Raw genomic sequence first — 23,215 nt, 5'->3', positions numbered from 1 at the left:
TTTTTGGATGTTGTTTTCATCTTACTGAGTTTTAAAACATAGCAAGGAATAGGAGTCATAGAGATAGAGAAACAATTATAAAGCTACATTGATTGAATGGTTGCCACACTTTTTCTATAATATCCTGCACACAAAACAAAAAATCTTAAATAACTATAATAATAATATATACCTCATTATTCATTATATTATTATTTATAATATCCTATTATTTACATTATTAAAATTTAGCAGAATCCTTCATTTTCTTTTCCATAGAATAAAATACACTCCCTCTTCTTCCCTTCCCCTTTCACACTTGCCCAGCTTCTACCCTCTTTCTTCTCCTCTTCCTCCTCCTCTTCATTTATCTTCTTATTCTTCCTCTATCTAAAAATGGATGGTACATGACAAAACAGGTTTGGCTCAGTGAATAGAGCATCGGCCTATGGACTGAAGGGTCCCAGGTTTGATTCCTGTCAAGGGCATGTACCTTAGTTGCAAGCACATGGCCGGTAGGGGGTGTGCAGGAGGCGGCTGATCGATGTCTCTCTCTCATTGATGTTTCTAACTCTCTGTTCCTCTTTCTTTCTCTCTGTAAAAAAATCAATAATATATATATATATATATATATATATATATATATATATATATATATATATATGTATTTTTTAAATATATTTTATTGATTTTGTACAGAGAGGAAGGGAGAGAGATAGAGAGTTAGAATCATCGATGAGAGAGAGTCATCGATCAGCCGCCTCTTGCACACCCCCTACTGGGGATATGCCTGCAACCAAGGTACATGCCCTTGATCGGAATCGAACCCGGGACCCTTCAGTCTCCAAGCCGATGCTCTATCCATTGAGCCAAACCGGTTTCGGCAATAAAATATATTTTTAAAAAATAAAAATAAATAAAAATGGATGGTATGTTCAACTGTGGTAATTTGATAAAGGGTCCATTTATCAATGTGCATGCAAGGTGTAGGGACTTTGCAGTGTCTCAGGGCTAGTAATAAATATATTTAATTTGTTACCCAAATGCGAAGGAAAGGACAGAGCCATTCTCCTAGGGTCATAGACATAAAGCAGAGACCTCCTGGACAATGAGGCTAATAAAATTTTCTTACCCTGACCTCCCCATTAGACCAAAGTAAAGCAAGGGGAAAAAAACCTTTTGATATTATCCTTTGGTGCCATCCTTGACTAGAGAGCAAAATGGAAAATGATGGAAGTTGATTTAGAGAAGTAAACAGAATATACCAAAATGTATTCCTGGAAACCTACCTTGAAGTATATTCACAAAAGTGTTATTAGATATATTTGAAGACCTAGTGTGATGTGTGGATTTTTCTTAAACTTCAAATGTTCTAGTATGATCAAAATGTTCTATATAAGCAGCTTACATTTACAAAAAAAAAAAAAATGATAAAGGCATTTTGGTTTTGAAAATAGCCTTAGTGTGGGAATAGCTTATAATGACATTGACAAATGCCAATGCTCAGGAGCTGTCTGCATAATGTACCCAGAAGGAAAGTCAGCATTCTCATTACCATAATATAAATTAATTTAATGGGTTAATTTATTATTTTTTATGAAACATTGATGTAAAATATTATCTCTAAATAATCAAATTATAAATTAGCACAATCTGTTAATAATTTGACACTATGTATATGTGTATATCTTTAAATCTTTTTGGTTAGTATAAATATGACTATAATTATTATTATATATAATTACATTACTAGAGCATTTTTTTTATTTTGTTTTGGTGCCATCAAATGAACTATTTATTTAATTCTTGGTAAAATTTCAGATTTCATTATTATGTTCTTTTCATATTCATAATGGTACCTATAACAAATGAGTCAACATGGATTGCACTTCTGTGCTTACATATTAGAAGCCTCTATTCCATTTTGTCATGTCACTATTTTAATAATTACATTAATCTTCCAGTAAATGAATTATCTTCTAAAATATTAGTGTGCACTTGTGTGTTTTTTTTCAGCACCCCAAAGCCTTAAGTCTGGAATCACTTGCAGTCATTATAGCTCAATTACTGAGCCTTAGCATGGGAATAGCTTATGATGACATTGATAAATGCCAGTGTTCAGGAGTTGTCTGCATAATGAACCCAGAAGCAATGTAAGATGCTTTTTTTGTATATGCTTTACACATATGAAAATAAGTTTGGTGTATTTAAAGTCTAAGCTGTTGAAATAATTTTAAATAGTCAAATGTAAGCTGTGTCCCATGATTTCCAGATCAAAATGCATAATCTAAGTCCCAAATATCTATCTCAAAAATTTTCAATCTAATATCACACTTGCTTTGTCATATACAAGCTAACCCTTGCATTTATCACTATGTTTACTTGCATAATTTTATCATTTAAGCCTGAGCAGATAAGGCGAATACTTGCTTGTGATCACTGTACAAGAATGATTGATTAATATGGTTTTGTCTGCATAAATCTTCTTCATTATTCCCTGGCTCAGACTGAAGTTGGTATCTATTGATTTCACAGATGCTGTTATGCAGCTTTTTCTTTGTTATCAAAGGAGGCCTTTTGCAGTATCATCTTTACTTCTTAAAACAGAGGAGTTGCAATTACCATCATTATCCTTAGAGTATACCCTGAGATTTTATAAAATTAGGAGCAAACAATCAGGGATTAGAGAATCCATTATCCAATTAGTGACTAGAGCCAGCCTCATATTTTTCTGATGGGCAATTTTGGAGGCATTTTCTGCTTTTCAGATGTCTTACAGAAACAAACTTGATAATACCTCACTTTCCCCATTCCCTCACTCATGCTTCCACAATCATTTCCTAGAGGTACTTCATTCAAGTTTTTATCTCAGGCTCTGATTTGGGAGGAACCCATATAAGAATAATTATCCCCCAAGTGGCTATAGTAAACTGTTATGAAATGATTGTTGAACTGGATTAATAAGTGATCTTATGGCAACAAGGATACTTTTGGCAGGAGATGATATACAGAGAGGGCATTGTCTTATTCTTTGGAATGTATGTCCATTAAGGTACAATAAAAACTAAAGATATTCCTGGTAGATTAAGGTTTTTATGTGGAATCTCTGACAAGTATCAAATATTTGTAGTGCAAACCCCCAGAGTACTATTTCAACTCCTGGAGGGCCGCTGGACCCTTGTAGAGTTTAGCATGCATGCAGAAAACACTGTTATTATGTTACTGAAGTTGAATATTTTCATCATAATTTGTATTTATTCAGATCCACAGAATTATAATATCAAGTAGGCATATGGATCTACCTGATGACCAAAAACAGTCTATTTTGGAACAAGCTAAAAAAAAAATCAAGATAGTGCAAGTAAATAACACAAAAAGGGATTCTAGGTAAATCCCCATGGCACATCCATCTATTGCACCAATATTTGTCAATCATTTCACACAAATGGTCAAATGGGGATTCCCTAAAACTGGCTGCTAGAGAAAAAAAAAAAAAAAAAAAGCTGTCTTGTTTTAAGAACATGGCCTCTCAGTATGTTAGTTGGAATAAAAACATGCTTAAATGTGTGTAACATTTCACACTGATTTCTGCATAGTGGCTTTCATTTCCAAGATAGTGTCATAACTCATGATGGAAGCTTTAACTACAGCATTAAATTAACTAAGTTTATAGTCACCAAAAGAATAAAGGGTCACTTAGAAGCATGCTTATCATCATTACTTCCTAAAAGTTAAACTTATAGCTTCACTTTAAACCAATTACTTAACCTTTATATAATCTCGCTCCTAACTTTTCAAGAAGCTAAAAAATGAAGTCATTCATGCAAGGGAGTTATATACTGAACTGAATACCAGAGGTTCTATTATCAAGAAAATATGAGATAATAGGGAATAGGAATATCCAGAAAATCTGTTCAAAGATTCAAGTTGAAGAGAAATTATCCAATTCTATATAATTATTATTGATATTTTTTTTCTAATGAAAATTAAGTCACCAAAAAATATATCCCCTATGGATCAGTTCACACATAGCAAACATACCTTGCCTTTCCTGATTCTTGGTAATATTAAATTTCTATTGCTTTCTCTCCTTTTGATTTCTGGTACTTAGATAAAATTCATCTGAATTCTTGGAAATGCAATAATAAATTCATTCATTATGGTTAATATAACTGAAGGGCATGTACAAACAGAATGTGACAATAACAAAAAATATCAAAACTGGTAGCTTGTTCGAAACTCCCTAATTTGTAATCCTCATGGAAATGGCATGTTCCTGTAATAATCTGAATGACTATAGTTTGAGTCTATGGCTCTAAAAACCAATAACTTCATATTAGATTATAATATTTTTACTTGTTAATATTTTCAAAATAATTAAAATTATAGTGAAACTGCAACCCAAAATAAATCTACTATACAACAGTTTTAACCATGCACTCGTTCATTTCATTTCTTTCTTTTTTTCTTCTTCTTCTTCTTTTTTTTTTTTTTTTTTTTTTTTTTTTTTTAGTGAATATTGAGCTCTTAGTTTTGTGCTAGTAAACAAAAAAATTGAAAATGTATTTTCCCACCTGGCCAGCATAACTGAGTAGTTGAGTATCAGCCCATGAACCAGGTCTTGGTTTGATTCCTGGTCAAGGCACAAGCCTGGGTTACAGGCTGGATCCCCAGTATGGGGCGTGCAGGAGGCAGCCTATTGATTATGTGTCTCTCTCTTAGATAGAGGTTTCTACCTCTCTACCAATACCTTCCTCTATCTAAAATCAATATAAATATATTTAAGAAAAAGAAAATGCCTTTTATCTAGAGGTAAAAAGCTAGTAGGACAAGGTAATTAATCAATAAATAATTAATATTCTTGTTTTTTTATAAATATTTTGAAGAAAAATCAATGTCACTAAGGGAACAAAGAGTAGCAATGGGTGGTATGCTAGATGTGTGCTTAGAAAGGTATCTCTGTGTAAATACTGAATAAGGAATTGGGTATGGGACTCTGGAGTTAGGTGGTTAGTTGGAGATAGGAAAACAAATATCTGAGTAGTTAGGTTCCGGGGTTATTTAAAACCTAGAACTGAAAAGATTGTCTATGAATAAATATGAAGAAGTGGAGAAACCCAATCTCTTTTGTCAATAAAAGGGTATTACAATATTTAGAAGTCAAGAAAAGAAAAGGAAGCAAAAATGAAAGAGATGGATCACTCTGTTAGATAGGAGAAGCAAGAGAAAATGGTGTCATAAATAACTAATGTAAGATCCAACAAAATTTTATTGATTATTTATTCCTACTAAAAATATTTACTGTTCATTTTTGCATAGTTGACACTAACAAAACTGAGTATTGATTTCTGTGGTGGAATGTTAAATAGCTTTATTCCCAGGGTAGGCAGTTGATTGATAAAATGCTTGTATAAAAATTTGAAGTTTAATGTATTTTTAGTCATTCCAGTGGTGTGAAGATCTTTAGTAACTGCAGCATGGAAGATTTGGCACATTTTATTTCAAAGCCCAAATCCCAGTGTCTTCGAAATCATCCACGTTTAGATCCATCATATAAAGCTGCAGTTTGTGGTAATAAACAAGTGGAAGAATCAGAAGCATGTGACTGTGGAACTGCAGATGTAGGTATTAATTTGAAAGCATGCATACCAGAATTGCATACAAATATTTAATTTTATAGTGTTACACTGTTACTTCTCATAATTTATTGCACTCACTTTTCTGCAAAATCCTTAAGAAAGCATAAAGGGCTTTTAATAAACTAGTGAAGGCACTTATATATTCATGTACAGATTTAGTGTTTTTATAGTACCTGTATGAGTGATTTTCAATGTCATTAATCCTATAGTTGTGTTGACCCAAGTTTAAACTGCCCCTCTTGTGTATTTTTCTTGTATTTTTTCTGAACCTAAAATCTGCCATTCAGAAAGATATAAAAGTTTGAGAAAGAAAACATAGGAGGCATATTTCTGGTTTTGAGTATTTTAATCCAGGTCAATATTCAACTCAAAAAGATTTTGACCATACATAATCCATAAAAGCTGGTTTTCATACTCATAGAAATTTTACAAAAAGCTGCTGTATCAGAGGGAGGTGGTAAGAGAATAAAAGAAAAGGAATGCAATGAGGGAGAGAGAAATTGTGAGACTCACAGTGAGAGAGTAGTATGGGCATGAGCGAGTCAAGAAAATCTAAATGGAATTCAATGCTCCATACCATAATAGCTAAGGTCATTCATGTGTACTCAACTCAGTATGAAAAAGTGTTTTTAGATAATTGGTTTAGGATATGTTTTTAAGAAATTATTCCACAGCAGCCACCAGTTTTTCCTTGTTTGGATATAAAAGGAAACACCTTGACATTTTAAATAAAAATTAACAGCAGTATCTTTTGGATTTCTTAAATATATATAAAAAAAAATCCTGTTGTATAGCTTAACTCACCAGAATCCCATGTACATAGTAATAGCAATGATACAGATTAGGCAGAATAGTTCTGGAAAACACTGCAAATTAATGTGCCCTACTAAGCATCATACTATGAGTCATGTTAAGATCACTGAAATCTATGATTTATTTTTTGTAACTTACTGAAATTTTTGGCCCAATCAATCATTTTATCATTTTAAAATCCTTGGGAATTTTAAAAATTGTATGTGTGTATGTGTGTGTATGAATGTATCATCTCTTCAGCTTCCTACTTTTTTATATACTGATTTTATTAAACCTAATAATAAATTAATAAAAATACAGAATCATGGTAATAAATTCCCTAAAAAATATATAAGCATAGCCATGGACACAGACAACAACATGGTTAGGGCAACAGGGAAGGGAAGGAGGATTTGGATGGAGTGGGTGGAAGGAGAGGTAAATGGAGGACAGCTATAATATTTTCAACAACAACAAAAACAATAAAGGTCACATAAGTTTGAAGGATAAAAAAAAAACACAACAGAATAACTGGGCATGGATGAATTATAGCATAAAATAGAAGGCATCATGAAATATGAATGAGTGATATAAAGTTGATAATTTGTCATGTTAAAAAACATCATTTTCTAGGTCTTCATATTTAGAGAATTCAAAGTAAAATAAATTATGAATAGCTCATAAAAATTATCAACTTATTACAATACAGTAGATTCATAAAGGATGAGTAAGAACTAATCATAAGGAAATTAAGTTGTAACTTTCATTTCATGTCTTGAATTTAACAATTTCTTTCTATAAGAGCCAGAGAGCTCCTGAAGGCTGGCTTTGGTAGCCTCCAGGATTTCAGAAAACCCTACCACCAATATAGTCAAACCTACTCTACGGATAAAAAAACACATACAGTCTAGCACATTGTAGATAACTAATCAATTTCTATTAACAAGCATCCCATCTAATAAAAGAGTAATATGCAAGTTGACCATCACTCCAACACACAAGATGGCTGCCCCCATGTGGTCAAAGATGGCTGCCCCCATGTGGACACAAGATGGCCACCACAAGATGGCCAGCAGGGAGGAAAGTTGGGAGGGACAAGGCCTGCAAGGGAGGGCAGTTGTGGGCGATCAGGCTAGCAGGGGAAGACAGTTGGGGTGACCAGGCCTACAGGGAAGGGAAGTTGGGGGAGACCCAAGCATGCAGGGGAGGGCTGTTAGGGGCAAACAGGCTGGCAGGGGAGCAGTTAGACATCAATCAGGCTGGCATGGAGTGGTTAGGGGGAGATCAAGCTGGCAGGCAATAGTGGGCAATCAGGAAGGCAGGCAGGTGAGCAGTTGGGAACCAGCAGTCCTGGATTGTGAGAGGGATTTCCCAGATTGGAGAGGGTGTAGGCTGGGCTGATGAACACACACCCCCAGGCATGAATTTCATGCACTAGGCCTCTAGTGAGTAAATAAGTGGGTTTATTTTTTTGTTTGTTTGCCAACATGTATGTTAAGCATCTGTCTATAGTATATATAATATATACTAGTATTATATGATGTTTACATCATTAAAATATGCATCCAATGTAAATGAAAGTTGAAAGATATTTAAGAGCATTTGTTTTGCCTTTCAGGAGTGTAACGAAATCCAAGAAAATTGCTGTGAAAGTACCACATGTCAACTAAAAACCGATGCCGAATGTTTAAAGGGACCATGCTGTGACAGGTGTAAAGTAAGTGTTTTCTTAAATTTTTGGTATTACCTATATAAGTAAAGTTATCATTCTTTATAATATCTATATGTTTACATTCTGCTCTATTCACTACAATTTACCTCACACCATCAGTTTTCACCAAAAGGAACTACATGTAAGACTCCCGTAAATGAATGTGATCTCACTGAATATTGCAACGGATCATCTGGGGAATGTCAAGAGGACCTTTATGTTCAGGATGGTCATCCATGTGAAGATGATAAATGGCTCTGCGTAGGGGGACAGTGTAAGAGTCTGTCAGCACAATGTTTAGAATCATTTGGTAAAGGTATTTGTTATAATTTTACTTCCTGTATATGCATTTTTCTGAAAACTGAAAGAAAAAAAAATAGGTGTTGATATATAATTGTGATTTTTTTAAATGTAATTTTTTAATTAAATTTATTGGGATGACATTGGTTAATATGATTATACAGGTTTTAGGTGTGGATTTCTATGTTATAAAATTTATATATTGCACTGTGTGCCTAACACCCAAAAAGTCAAATCTTCTCCTGTCATTATATATTAGGACCCCTTTTACTCTGGCAACTACCACACTGGTGTTTATGTCCATGAGTTTCAGTTTTATATTACTCATATGAGTGAAATCATACTATTCTTAGCTTTTTCTGACTTATTGCACTTAACATAACAGTCTCAAGGTACATCCATGTTGTTACAAATGACAGTAGTATTTTGTCTCTTCTTATGGCTGAGTAATAGCAGTATATATGTACCACATTTTCTTTATCTAATCCTCTATCACAGGACACCTCGAATGTCTCCATGTCTTGGTGACTGTGAATAATGCCACAATGAACATAGAGATGCACATAGCTTAGTGAATTAATGTTTTTATTTTTTTGGTAGGTACCCAGAAGAGGGATTGTTGAGTTGTATAGTAACTCTATTTTCAGTGTTTTCGGAAACCACCATACTGTTTTCATTAATGGTTGTACCAGTTTACATCCACACCAGCAGTGAATAAGGGCTCCTTTTTCCAACACTTTGTCTGTCTTGTTGATAATAGCTATTCTAGCAGATTTGAGGTGATATCTTATTGTAGTTTTGATTTGCACAATCAGAACTTTTATGCATTGCTGGTGGGAATATAAAAATGGTGTAGCAGCATTAGAAAATAGTTTGGCATTTCCTTAAAATGTTAAGTAGAGCTATTCGATTTCTATTATATACCTAAAAGAATTGAATATACATGTTCCCATAAAACCTTGTATACAAATATTCATTGCACCATTATAATAATCAAAATGTAGAAATAACTCAAATGTCCATCAACTGATGAATGAGTAAAGCAAATGTGGAATATTACTACGCAATAAAATATTAATCTAACAAAGTGCTGATATTTGTTAAAAATAGATAAATTTTGAAAATTTATGGCAAGCTAATGAAGCCAGTCACAAAGGACCACAAATTCTGATTTCATCTATATTAATATGCATAATAGGCAAATGTATAAATACAGAAAGTAGATTAATGGTTGCCTAAGATTTGAAGAGTCTGAGGGGAAGGAATGTGCTTGTATGTTTGACACATGTACAATTTTACATTAATAACATATTTTAAAATTTTTATTTTATTTTTAATGAAATTTATTAGGGTACAATTGGTTAATAAGGATTTAAGTATACAGTTTCATGATACATGATTTGTATATTGCATTGTGTGCTCATAAACCAAAGTCAAATCATTATAACTACATTTAGTGTCACAACTTTAAAAAACATCTTTTAAGTAGACTTTTAATTGAATTTATTAGAGTGGCATTGATTCACAAAACTATACAGGCTTTATAAAAAACTATACAGGTTTCAAGAGTACAACTCGATACACTGCATTATGCACCCACTGTCTAAAGCAAATGCTCTTTTCATGTCTAACCTCCTTCTGCCCACCTCTACCTACCTCTTTCCCCCTGGCCATCACCAGATAGAATTTTTTTATTTACTTATCTTTATTTTTGAAAGTTTTGCAAATGTCCCACATTTTTCCCCATTGACTCCATCCACTCTGCACCCTCTCCTCCTCGGCTTTCCCTATACTATATGTTTGTGTGTTTTTTTCTTAATCCCTTCACCTTGTTTCATCCAGTCCCTAACCCACCTCCCCTCTGACAGTTATCAGTCTGTTCTTGGTATCCAAGAATCTGTTTCTATTTTGTTTGTTAGTTTATTGTGTTCCCTAGATTCTACATATAAGCAGATCATACGGTATTTATTGTCATTTTCTGACTGGCTTTTTTCACTTACCATAATTAATCTCCATGTCCATTCATGCCATTGCAAAAGGTAAGATTTCCTATTTTTAATTATTTTACAGCTGAGTGGTATTCCATTGTGTAAACATACCACTTTTCATCCACTCAACTAATGAAGTGGACTTAGGCTATTTTCAGATCTTGGCTATTGTAAATACCACTACGATGAACATGGAGTTTCATACAGTCTTTTGAATTAGAGTTTTGGGTTTCTTAAGATACATTTCCCAGAAGTGAGATCACTGGGTAAAAAAGCAGTTCCATTTTTTTAATTTTTAAAAGAAACTCCATACTTTTTTCCACAATGGCTTCATCAGTTTGCATTCCCATCAACAGTGCACAGGGGTTCCCTTTTCTCCTCATACTCCCCAACACTTTTTGTTTATTGATATGTGAAAGATAGCCATTCTAACAGGCATGAGGTGATTTTAATTTGCGTGTCTCTGATGATTAGTGATCTTAAGCATTTTTTCATATGTCTCTTGACCATCTATATGTCCTCTTTGGAAAAATGTATCTTTAGTTCCTTTGCTTGTTTTTTAATTGAATTATTTGTCTTTCTTTGGGGATTTTTCATTGCTAATATATAGAGGTAAAATGCAACTGATATTTATGTGTTAATTTTGTATCCTAAAACTGAGCTGAAGTAATTAATTCTAACAGATGTGTGTGTGTGTGTGTGTGTGTGTGTGTGTGTGTGTGTGTTTGTCTGTGTGTAACTTTGGGGATATATATATCACATCTATGAACACATACTTTTACTTATTTTATTCCAGTTTAGATGTATATTGTTTCTTTTAGTTACCGTTGGCCTAACAATCAGGCCTTCTATTACTGTGATGAATAGAAGGATGAAAGCTGATATACTTTTCTTGTTCCTTATCATAGAGGAAAAACTTTCAGTCATTCACCATTGACTATTATTTCAACTGTGTGTTTTTTTTGTTTTTTGGTTTTTTTTAAATGGCCTTTATTATATATATTTAGTACTCTCCTCCTACTTCCAAAATATTTTTTTATAATTAATGGGTACAAATTTTGTCAAATGCTTTTTTTGCATCAAATAACATGATAATGTGGAGGGTTTTTTTCTCTTTCATTCTCCTATTTTGTTACATGACTAATTGACATATTTATTTTTGTATTTTGAACCATCCTTTCGTTTCAGAAATAAATTTCACTTGGTATTTATAATGTTTTTAATATGCTCTCTAATTCAGTTTATAAGTATTTTGTTGTCTTTTTAAAATTCATATTCATGAGGGTTATTAATCTGTAGATTTCTTGAGGATTTTTATGTTTACATTCATGAGGAATATTCTCAAATTTTTCTTGAAATATCTTTGGGTTGTTTTACTATCAAGTCTCATTGAATGATTCATTGAAGTATTTCCTATCTATAATTTTTGGAAGGGTCTTGATGCACTCTATTAGTTTGAAAATTTTATGGAATTCACTAGTGAAAAAGTTTGTACTCAGACATTTTTTGTGGGAAATTTTCTGTTAATAATTAAAATTTATCAATGTGGTTGATTTTTTCAAATAAACTATTTGTTTTATTGATTTTTTCTATCATTTGTCTATTCTCTGTTTCATTACTTCTGCTATAATATTTATTATTTATTTCCTTCTGTTTGCTTTATGTTTAGATTTTTTTCCTTATTTTAAGATGGAATGCTAGGTTATTGATTTTAAATCATGTTTCTTTCCTAATTTAGTTAATTGTGGCTCCAATACTTTTTGGTCCGAAGAAATAATGATAAAAACCAAAGATATAAGTTGACTGGCTTGACTTGAAAAGATATTTATGCAAACACAAATTATTGACTAATAAGATATTCTTTAGACTTCTTACAGACATGTATTTCTAAACTTACTAAAAATAAAAAAAATAAACTGAATGCAGGGTTTATATCTAAGGTATTTGAATAATAAGAATGCTTTTAACTTCAAAATACTTCATTGAAGTAGTTTTGTGTGATCTTAAACCTAGCTTTTATTTTCAATTTATAGTATAACATTATTTTGTGCAATATACATTGTAAACTATTTTAAAATGCTAAATTCATTTGTTCATTTTTTAAAAATCAATATAAGTTCAATGTTACTAACCATACTTTTCCTTTTCAGTTTTACCTGCGGGTCCTCCCGAATGTTATAAATACCTTAATTCTATGGCTGATAGATCTGGCAACTGTGGTGCAGACGCTTCAGGATACAAGAAGTGTGAACAAAAGTATGCTTTGAAAAATCTATCCAAGAAACTTTATTTTTGCCTTAAATTTGAAAATACCACCTCATAAGGTTATGTGTAATAAAAATTTCGCCTGGCTATAAGACTTCATTTAATCAAATTAGAATTATTTGAAATACAGAATGTCTGTGCTTCCGTTTCTCATGTATCCAAATTACCCTTTGTATTTTCCCATAGGCTGTTTAATTTACACATAGATTAATTAATTATGCATTAGTTAGATTGACTGATTTTTTCATGCTGTCACTTTCATTTTACAAAGGATAACCATTCTTATAATAATGAAATGAAAACAACATATGCATTTTTCTACCCAGGAAGTAGTAAAGCACTGTGTTTAAGAACATGTGCTCAAGAACATGTGCTGCACAGCTAGACACCATGGTTTCAAATCCTTAACCATACAACTTATCTACTTGAATGATGTTGGATATAAAATGTAAATATTAATTTCACTAACATTATTGGTCTGGGTGCCAGTGGGGAGTTTCAGTAGTCTATGAAAAGCACTTAAAATGGGACTGACATATGGTATGCACACCACAAAGTACATCTTAGTACATTTATAAATTGATTTTCCATATACTCAAATCCAGAATATACAGAAGTGTGTTTTATAATTGCTAAAGTATATACTGACTAAAGAAAACCTTCTAACTAATATGACTATGTTTTCCTTTAACTCCCTGGTAATTTATATAGTAGTTGCTACAAAGTGCTTCTCTGCTAATTGCCGTATCTGGGTCATTTTAATTTTTTATATGCCTAGCATTTATTTTATTTTATAATGAATATTATGAATAATATACAATGAAACATTGGGCTATTTTTATGCATTTCAGAAGGCTGTAGAATTTTGATATGGAAGGGATTGAACACAGCTAGACTCATAAATAATATATTTTTTATGAGCAGCAGCTGAAAATAATATTCTTTATTTATCTTTAAGATGCACTTTAATAATTCCCTAGAGTGTTCATTGTACATGCTTAATTCAGTCAATGGTCAGAATGGATTTAGGGTGAAGTTCATATAGACATCTTAGTGCTCAGTTCCTTTTAATTTTCAGTCACCAAATTGACATTAGGCCCATCCTCTAATTCTGCCTTTTGGTTTTTCAAACTAAGAAGATTTAATATGTTTTCGTGGATTTTTTTTAAGCCACAATCCAAAATGTCTCATATGGAGTTTCCATTCTTATGGCTCAATTATCACATTCAATTTATCCCTCTCTGATTATAGTCCAAAGCTTTCAGTGTATGTATGTGTGTGTGTGTGTGTATGTGTTAGATTAGAATTCTACCCTAACTCGAACCAACGTCAACCTACTTCTTAACTGTATAAATTATTCTTAAGTTCTGTGTTACACCTGCAACTGAACAAGTTTAGTTTCTTACAGCTTCCAGTCAGTGAGACTTTACACTATGGGAAACTGTGAAACATCTTAGCTCCAGAGTTTTAGAGACTTATTATAGGACTTAAGCTTGTGTTAAAGTAATTTTTAGTAGGAATTCAGGAAGTGGATCAATGCTCTGAATTGGATGTTTTTAGGAAGTGAAAGTGATTCTGTGATCAGATATCTTAATAAATTATATGTGAAGAAGGAAGACTAGAGAGTGAAGCTAAAGCTGTAATCTATATACATAAAAGACTAAGCGACCATCTGACCATCCAACTGGTAGATAGGACGCGCAATGTCCACCAGGGACCAGATGCTTCAACCAGTAGCTATGACGCACACTGACCACCAGGGGGGAGATGCGCAACACTACAGCTGCAGAGTTTAGTGACTTGGCAGCAGCAGCTCTCAGGTGACGCACCTGAAACCAGAGAGGAGGGAGCCCGATTCCAAGTTGTGTCACCTGAGAACTGCCCTCTCGCAATCTGGTCCCCTTTGGGGGATGTTGGAGAGCTAGTTTTGGCCCAATACCCACAGGCCAGGCCAAGACACTCCACTGGTGTATGAATACATGCACTGGGCCTCTAGTTGGTAATAAAACAATAGTCACTCATATTGGATGGATGAGAGGGATGTTTGGTAATTTTGTTGCTTCGATAATGTTTATTTCTTGTCTTCCTATGTTCAGAGATGATTTATGGTGTGGACTTTTTATTTCTTGATCTACATAGTCACTGAATGGCTTTACCTAAAGTTGATATTCTTATACTGGCCTGTGTTTAACAGGTAAATACCGTGGTCTAGCAATGAGTGCAACTTAGCTTGTATCAAACCCAAGGCCTTGCTGTGATATCAGGACTTCACCTGAATGCCAGGGGCTACTCGTCTCTCTTAAATTTTCCTCTTTTGCAAAAAAAGGCAAAAAATCAGGTCACAGAAAATTGGTCCTCCCACCCTGAAAAGCTGTTCTAACATATCTATATTTTTACTATTGCTAAGATTTTACGCCAAGTAGAACGTTATTTAGAGAACATGGTATATAGTTGGGCTGGGATTAGTCTCTCTAGTGCAGGAGAATTTGTTGACTCCTCTGAAATAGCAATGGATGTGTGGTAGACTTTATGACCTCAAACAGAACTCATGGACTAAATAAAAAATTTATGGTATAACATGTGCCACAAGCAGATATGGACAGTAATCCATTAGACATAATTTTGATGATATCCATTTTGTTACAATACTGCAAATATTTTAAATAATGGACATCGGGATAGCTCTACAGTATATAATTTGTGTACTTTGTTTATTAGTATCACTTTGATCCTTGAACTCTTAATTTTAAAAGTACTCAATTAAAAGGTAAAGAGATGTTAAATTTAGCTTTATTTAGGAGTTTAGATAAATATAAGTAATGGATGTAAATAGTTTGTTGTTCTAGTTTTTTTGTGCTTTTTTTTTTTTCCATTATATAAAACTAGTGGCCCAATGCACAGATTTCTGCACATTTAAAGGAAATTAATTAGAAGGTGGCCAATGGGGCAAGACTGAATGAGATAGGCCAGACAGGACCTGGAGCCAACCTCCCGCAGTGCAGTTTCTCCCTGGCTGCCTGTTCCTGGGGCAGTGCCATGGCTCCAAGGGCATCTGCAGTCACCTCAGCTCGACAGTAAACCAGGTTTGGGTGACAGTGCCCCCGAAACAACATAACCCATGGCCAAGGTGGAATCACGTTTTTTTTAATTTAAATTTTTTATTGTTGAAAATATTACATACTAGAGGCCCAATGCATGAAATTCATGCATGAATTGGGGGGGGGGGGGGCGTTTCCCTCAGCCCAGCCTGCACCCTCTCCAATCTGGGACCACTCTCACAATCTAGGACAGCTGGCTCCCAACTACTCACCTGCCTGCCTTCTGGATTGCCCCTAATGGCTTCTGCCTGCCAGCCTGATCACCCCCTAACCACTCCCATGCCAGCCTGATTGATGTCTAACTGCTCCCCTACCAGCCTGTCTGCCCCCAACTTCCCTCCTCTGCTGAGCTGATCACCCCTAACTGCCCTCCCCTGCAGGCTGGATTGCCCCCAATTGCCCTCCCTTGCAGGCCTGGTCCCTCCCAACTGTCCTCCACTGCGGGCCATCTTGTTGTGGCCATCTTGTGTCCACATGGGGGCAGAATCTTTTACTATCTTGATCTTGTGTGTTGGAGTGATGATCGATCTACATATTACTCTTTTATTAGATAGGATAGAGGCCTGGTGCATGGGTGGGGGCCAGCCAGCTGGTTTGCCCTGAAGGGTGTCCTGGATCAGGATGGGGGTTCCCTTGGGGCGTGGGATGACCTGGGTGAGGGGCCTGTGGTGGTTTGCAGGCCAGCCATTCCCGTCCTGCTCCTCCCCACCCCCCAAGCAGAGGCCCTGGTATCTGGGATTTATTCTATAATTGAAACTTTGTAGCCTAGAGGGAAGCCAAGCCTTCTGCTTGCTCTATGGCAGCAGTCATTTCTCTTGGAGTTTATTTACATCTATAATTGAAACTTTGTAGCCTGGAGTGGAGGCCTAGGGTGGCAAGGGCAGGTGGAAAGCTTGGCATGGGGGCAACCCTAGCCCTCTCTCTCCAGATCCATGGCTGTCACCATTTTTCTTGGGATTTATCTTCTATAATTGAAACTTTGTATCCCTGAGTGGAGGCGTGGACTCATTTTTGTTCATCAGTTTATGTTCATTATATTCCACAAGTGAGTGAGATCATGTAATATCATCTTTCTCCGACTGGCTTATTTCACTTATCATATTGCTCTTCATGTCCACCCATGCTGTTGCAAATGGTAAGAGTTCTTTCTTTTATATAGTGATGTAGTATTCTATTGTGTAGATGTACCATAGTTTTCTAATCCACTCTTCTGCTGATGGGCTGTTTCCAAATCTTAGCTATGGTGAATTGTGCTGCTATGAACATAGGGGTACATAGATTATTTCTGATAGCTGTTTCTGATTTCTTGGGTTATATTCCTAGAAATGAGATTACTGGGTCAAAAGTGAGTACTATTTTTAATTTTTTGAGGAAATGTTTTTCACAGTGACTGTACCAGTCTGTATTTCCACCCCCAATGCATGAGGGTTCCTTTTTCTCCACCTTCTTACCAGCACTTCTCATTTGTTGATTTGTTAAAAATAGCCATTCTGACAGGTGTATGATGGTGCCTCATTGTCATTTTAATTTGCATCTCTTGGATCATTAGTGACTCTGAGCATGTTTATATATGTCTTTTGGCTTTCTTTATGTACTCTTTCAAAAAGTGTCTATTTAGGTCCTTTGCCCATTTTTTTTTAAATTGGATTGTGTATTTTGTTTTGTTAAATTGTATGAGTTCTCTATAAATATTGGAGATTATTAATGCTTTTTCTTATTTTCTGGCTACTTGCATAATTTTTGTGTTTTACAGAGTTATCATTATAATATATTTTAGTGATTACATGTTAATGTTTATTATGTAAAATATTTCAAAGACTTTACCCATAATGGTGAGAGTAGGCATTATGTTTAAAAAACTGAGAAGGATAAACTTTGCTAATTTTTAAAGATAGAATAAACTGGAAACTGATTATGTCTAAGAATCAAAAAAGTAAAAGAATCATTACAAAAATTATCAGGTTATCTAGGAAGCAGTTTATCATTACTAAAATGTTCCATTATTATCAATGCAGGTAAAATTAATTGCATATAATTTTTTTCAAAACTTCATTGCTTTATTTAAATATTTTTGCTTTAGCCAAAACCGGTTTGGCTCAGTGGATAGAGCATCGGTCTGTGGACTGAAAGGTCCCAGGTTCGATTCTCGTCAAGGGCATGTACATTGGTTGCCACACGTCCCCGGTAGGGGGTGTTCTCTCATCAATGTTTCTAGCTCTCTATCCCTCTCTTCCTCTCTGTAAAAAGTCAATAAAATATATTAAAAAAATAATTTAATTATTTTTGCTTTAGAAATGATATTCTAATATTTGTGTTTAAAACTAATGATTTTCATTTATTTGTAAATTATAGAGATGTGTTGTGTGGAAAATTAATATGTAAATATGGAGATAACAATATACTTGAAAGTTCAGAAGCTATTATTATCTATACTAATGTAAATGGAAGTATCTGTGTCTCATTGGAATATAAATATGATCATGCTGATGCACAGAAGATGTGGGTAAGAGATGGAACTGTTTGTGGTACAAATAAGGTATGTATGCTTTTAGTCTCAAATGACTTTCTAATTTATACTCTATTTTTATATGCATGATTAGTATTTTCCTTGTAATTGAAATACATATTTAATTTAAAAAACAATAAAATATAAAAATCTTAAATAATAAAAAACTAAAAAAGAAAAAATACATAATCTGTTTTCATGCATATATGATATCACCATGAATATTTCACTTATTTTTTTTTTTACAATCACTGATCTGAGAATCACATTGTTCATTTACTGTATTTTGTTAAATTATAACAGAGTATTTCTAATGTTATGACCTATCTTATGATATAGTTACTTTAAAATAACTGTTAAATAATATATTACCATTTTAGTGAGAGGGATGCCCAGCTGCTGGTTTAGGCCCAATCCCCAGCCTAAACAGCAGTTGGACATCCCCAGAGGTCCCAGATTGGAGGGGGTGCAGGCTGGGCTGAGGGGACCCTCCTCCCATGCATGAATTTTATGCACTGGGCCTCTAATTGAATAATAAAATTAAATAATAGAATGGGATGTTCTTGCAAAAATTATGCAGTTAGTATAACATCATTATGTTATGTATTGGTGTCCTAAAAGAATGTATATACAATGTCTGTGGTTATATTACATTCTCTGAGAGAGAGAGAAAGAGAATGGATAGAATGCTCATAAAAATAGAAAGAGTAGTTACACCTCATTTATAAACCTTTTATCAATTTTTTACTAATTTTTTACTTAATTAAAAATTTATACCTTCTATTAATTTTTTACTAAGTAAAATTAAAATTAATTTTACTCTATTCATTCTTTACTAGAGGCCTGATGCACAAAATTCGTGCAAGAGTGGGCCTTCTGTCCCCCAGCTGCAACCCCCAGCTTCTCTCTAGCTGCCAGCAGGCATCTGGAACCTGGGCTTCTATTGTAGCCCCAGTTTCGTCTAGAAGGTCATCTGGAAGTACATCCAGAAGGACATATGGTCTAATTGGCATATTATGCTTTTATTATTATAGACTAGAGGCCCGGTGCATGAAAATACATGCACTGGAGGGGCTAGTCCTTCAGCTCAGCCTGCTCCCTCTCACAGTCCGGGGCAGGAGACTACCTGGTGATCAGGGGGAGGCAATGCCCCCCATCGCACCTCTGCTGCTATCACTGTCGACAACATGAGCCTCAGCCAGCCCTGGTTACCTGAGCCTTGGGCTGGCTCTGAGTGACTGCTGGCTCCTAATTGCTCACCTGCCTGCCTTCCTGGTTGCCCCCAACTGCCCCCCTTCCTTTGCTGGCCTGATCGCCCTGCACTGCCGCTGTGAGCCAACCTGATTGCCCTGCACTGCCCCTGTGATCGCCCCTAACTGTGCTCTGCTTCTGACCAGGTTGCCCCCAACTGCCCCATCCCTGTTGGCTTGGTCACTCCTAACTGCCCTGCCTGCAATCCTGGTCTCCACTTACTACACCACCCCCCCCCCCCCCCCCGCCGCTTGCCTAGTCACCCCCAACTGCCCCTCTCTGCCAGCCTGGTTGCCCCTAACTACCCCCCCCCAACTAGCCTAGTCTCCCTGCACTCCCCCCCACTAGTCTAATTGCCCTCAACTTTCCCCCCTGCTGGCCTGGCCCCCAACTGCAGCCCCCACTGGCCTGATCTCCTCTAACTGACCCCCTGCTGACCTGGTCACCACTAACTCCCTGGTTGCCTCCAACTGGCCCCCCTGCTGGCCCGGTTGTCCTACATAGGCTGCTGTTCAGTTGTTTGGTCCTTACTCACTAACCCCCATGCCAGCCTGGTCACTCCACACAGCCTGCTGTTCAGTTGCTTGGTTGTCCTTCACTAAGCCCACTGCCGGCCTGGTTGTAGGCAGTCATCTTATGAGGGCATGAGGATTAATTTGCATATTACCTCTTCATTATATAGGATAGTGCATATGGATATATATCACAATTTCTGTCATCCTAAATTTTTGCTCTATGAAATACATGTCACTAATGTATATAAATAAATACACAACAAAGCTGGTTTAAATTATTCCCAAATCTAAATTTTATGTTATAAATTTTCTCTCATTAATAAGAAGTATAATGCATTAAATTACTTAATGAAGAACAGAGGGAAAGACAAAAATATAATTGACTCAGGAGCAGAATATTTATTTTGGAAATGTGAAGTAAAAATTTATGTTTTGGTTGTAACCAGGAATAAATGAAATCTTAAATTTTTTCACATTTTAATTGTAAATCATTATAAATGTATACATGTTTATAAAATATTCTTTTCACCTGATCTTATGGAAATACTAGAGACCCTGTGCATGAATTCGTGCACAGGTGGGGTCCATCCGGCCTGCTCCAGTGGGGGCCAGTTAGGGGTGGGACCAGCCGGGGTATCTAATGCTGGAAACTATAGCTTTCCTCCAGCTGGATCTAATTATACTTTAAGGATGGCCAAAAGAAAACCCATAACAGAACTGTTTTGCATTTCACATGCCATGAGGTGAAGTTGTTTATGTGTTGTTTGCAAATGTATATCAAGATGGATGATGGCCCTTTGATGATTTTTACATTCTTCTTGGGGCACTATTCTCAGTTTCCCAATATGATTTTCATGTCTGTTTGTTTAAAAGTTTTTCTGTTTTTGAATGTGCCTACCCTTCACTGTTGCTCCTGGCAGCCTGTGGGTCCTCTTCACTGCCCCATTTAAAGAGAGATTGAAAGCTCACCTAATCTGCAAGGCACCCCAATTTCACAAAATTTCCATCCAGCCTCTCTCTATTTCTCTGCAAAGGGCTGCCTTCTATTAATGCTTAGGTTGCCTTTTTGGCTAACCTTAAAGGTCTCCTGGGGCTGTGGGCCATGGGGGGAGAATTCCACACTTTGCCTGCAGTATTAGCAGAGCCTTCTGGAGGCTCTGGTTGGGGTCAGAAGGGATTGATAATTATTTTCTTATGCTTACACTAAATGTACATGCACCAGGAGCTAAGCAGTGATATAGAGGTGCTGGAGGCCGCCAATCGGGGTGGGGCCAATCAGGGAGAAGGGCCACGGGTGTGGTTGGTGACTTGCCCCACCCCCAATTGGGATGTTGGGGGCTGATCAGGGGCTGGGTCGGCTTGGAAGAGGCAAAAGGGGGCTGGATCAGGCTGGTTGGCTGCCACAGTGTGCATCAGAGCCACCGGTCATTCTGGTTGTTTCACAGTAATGGCCACTGGGCTTTTATATATATATATTTGTCATACATAATAAAATCTTATTACAACATAACTTCACTAACATTAATTTTAAAAATTAGGAGTAAAATTTTAAATGAAGAATTATCATCCCAAATTCTCACATAAAATTCAGGCATTTAAAAAACTTTGTAATAACTTTTCCCTCTGTGTGACTTTTTTGACTTCCCAGATTTATGGGTGTTTTAAATGTCTTATTATTCCAAATAGTCTCATGCAAACATTTCTTTCGGGCCTTAGATGATCTATTGTATGTCTCCACCCATAATCTTTTGTCCCAGGGGTCTGAAAAGTCTTAGTCTTCCTGAGCCATATCCATTGCTTCTCTCCATTTGAGATTTAAATTAATTAAATGAGACAAGTCCTCAGGAACTTCTCAGATGTAATATTGAAAATATGGCCTCTTATGTTCCCTTCAGTTTAGGGAGGTAATTGGGAACTCAGCTTCTTCAAACCAAAACTATGCATGCCAAAGGAGTGACGCAAGGGTGGACAAAATGCCACAAAGGTTTCTACCTTTTTGGCTTTTTCTTGATTGGGATTTGCTTGGTTGCTTTAGATCTTAGACTGCTTCCAGAGTTCCTATAGATTTCCTTCCTTCCTTTCTCCCTCCATCCTTCCCTCCCTCCTTCCTTTCTTTCCATTCTTTCTTCTTTTTTAAAAAAATATCTCCAAGGGAGAATAGTACTTAGGACTTCCTAGTGCACTATTTTACTCTCCAGATTTTTTTTTTTTCAAGATTAGGTAAAACCTGCTCATAAGTGTCACTGGCATGGGGTACACATGATTATTTAAATCCTCTATGTCTGGTCACTGATGGCCACTGGAATAATGCTGGCTTCAGTAATTGATTCTTTTGAGAAATCACATTGTCTCGCATTTTATGAGCTTAAAAATAATGTACTTTATTTCCAGTAACAAACATGTTTATTTTAAAAGAATATATATACCTTTTTTGTTTGTGTTACTCATCATTTTAGGCACTCCATACAAGAAGGTTTCTTCAGAAATCTACTATGCCTAAGTGACAAGAATAAGAAGATGCATTATATTCCTTGTCTCATAAAAAATTTATATATATATTGCCGAGACCGGTTCGGCTCAATGGATAGAGCGTCGGCTTGGGGACTGAAGGGACCCGGGTTCGATTCTGGTCAAGGGCATGTACCTTGGTTGCAGACATATCCCCAGTAGGGGGTGTGCAAGAGGCAGCTGATTGATGACTCTCTCTCATCGATGTTTCTAACTATCTTTCTCCCTTCCTCTCTGTACAAAATCAATAAAACCTCTTTAAAAAATTTATATATATATATATATATATATATATATATATATATATATATATATATATTATATATATATATAATATATATATATATTATGAGAGTTTGATGAATAACCATTATTTTCATTATAATGGAAATTCTTATGTGGAGATAAATAACTTTTGTAGTTTTATAGATTTCTACTTTGGATGGTGTTTCTCCCTAGCCTTCCTACATGGTGCAACAGAAGTAAACAGGCTAAATCAGAGAAAAAAAAAAATAATTGCATTGCACAGAAACAATATCAATAATTACTTCTCAACTTTCTAGTGTGGCTCAAAGAATTTATTTAATTCTGAGAATTAGGTTTATCTTCTTCTGGACAACAGCTCTGATAATTATATATCTAACTTCACTGCCTAAGTTCTAG

General features: G+C 35.4%; 1 protein-coding gene across 1 annotated transcript in view; it reads left to right on the top strand.

Moving 5' to 3' along the window:
• The window catches only part of LOC311618709 (disintegrin and metalloproteinase domain-containing protein 2-like), a gene marked incomplete at its 3' end in the record, with an annotated part of 63,602 nt that overhangs the window by 27,816 nt on the left and 12,571 nt on the right, over positions 1-23,215 (top strand). The window contains exons 11-16 of the mRNA XM_084876260.1: positions 1,996-2,132; positions 5,420-5,600; positions 8,029-8,127; positions 8,242-8,491; positions 12,560-12,665; positions 18,125-18,308. Coding sequence (XP_084732386.1) covers positions 1,996-2,132; positions 5,420-5,600; positions 8,029-8,127; positions 8,242-8,491; positions 12,560-12,665; positions 18,125-18,308 — 957 coding nt within the window. The remainder of the gene's footprint in view (positions 1-1,995; positions 2,133-5,419; positions 5,601-8,028; positions 8,128-8,241; positions 8,492-12,559; positions 12,666-18,124; positions 18,309-23,215) is intronic.

Source organism: Pipistrellus hanaki, assembly GCF_964339955.1.
Source record: "Pipistrellus hanaki genome assembly, chromosome: 3".
NCBI lineage: Eukaryota > Metazoa > Chordata > Mammalia > Chiroptera > Vespertilionidae > Pipistrellus > Pipistrellus hanaki.
This window is presented reverse-complemented; position numbering and strand designations above follow the sequence as displayed.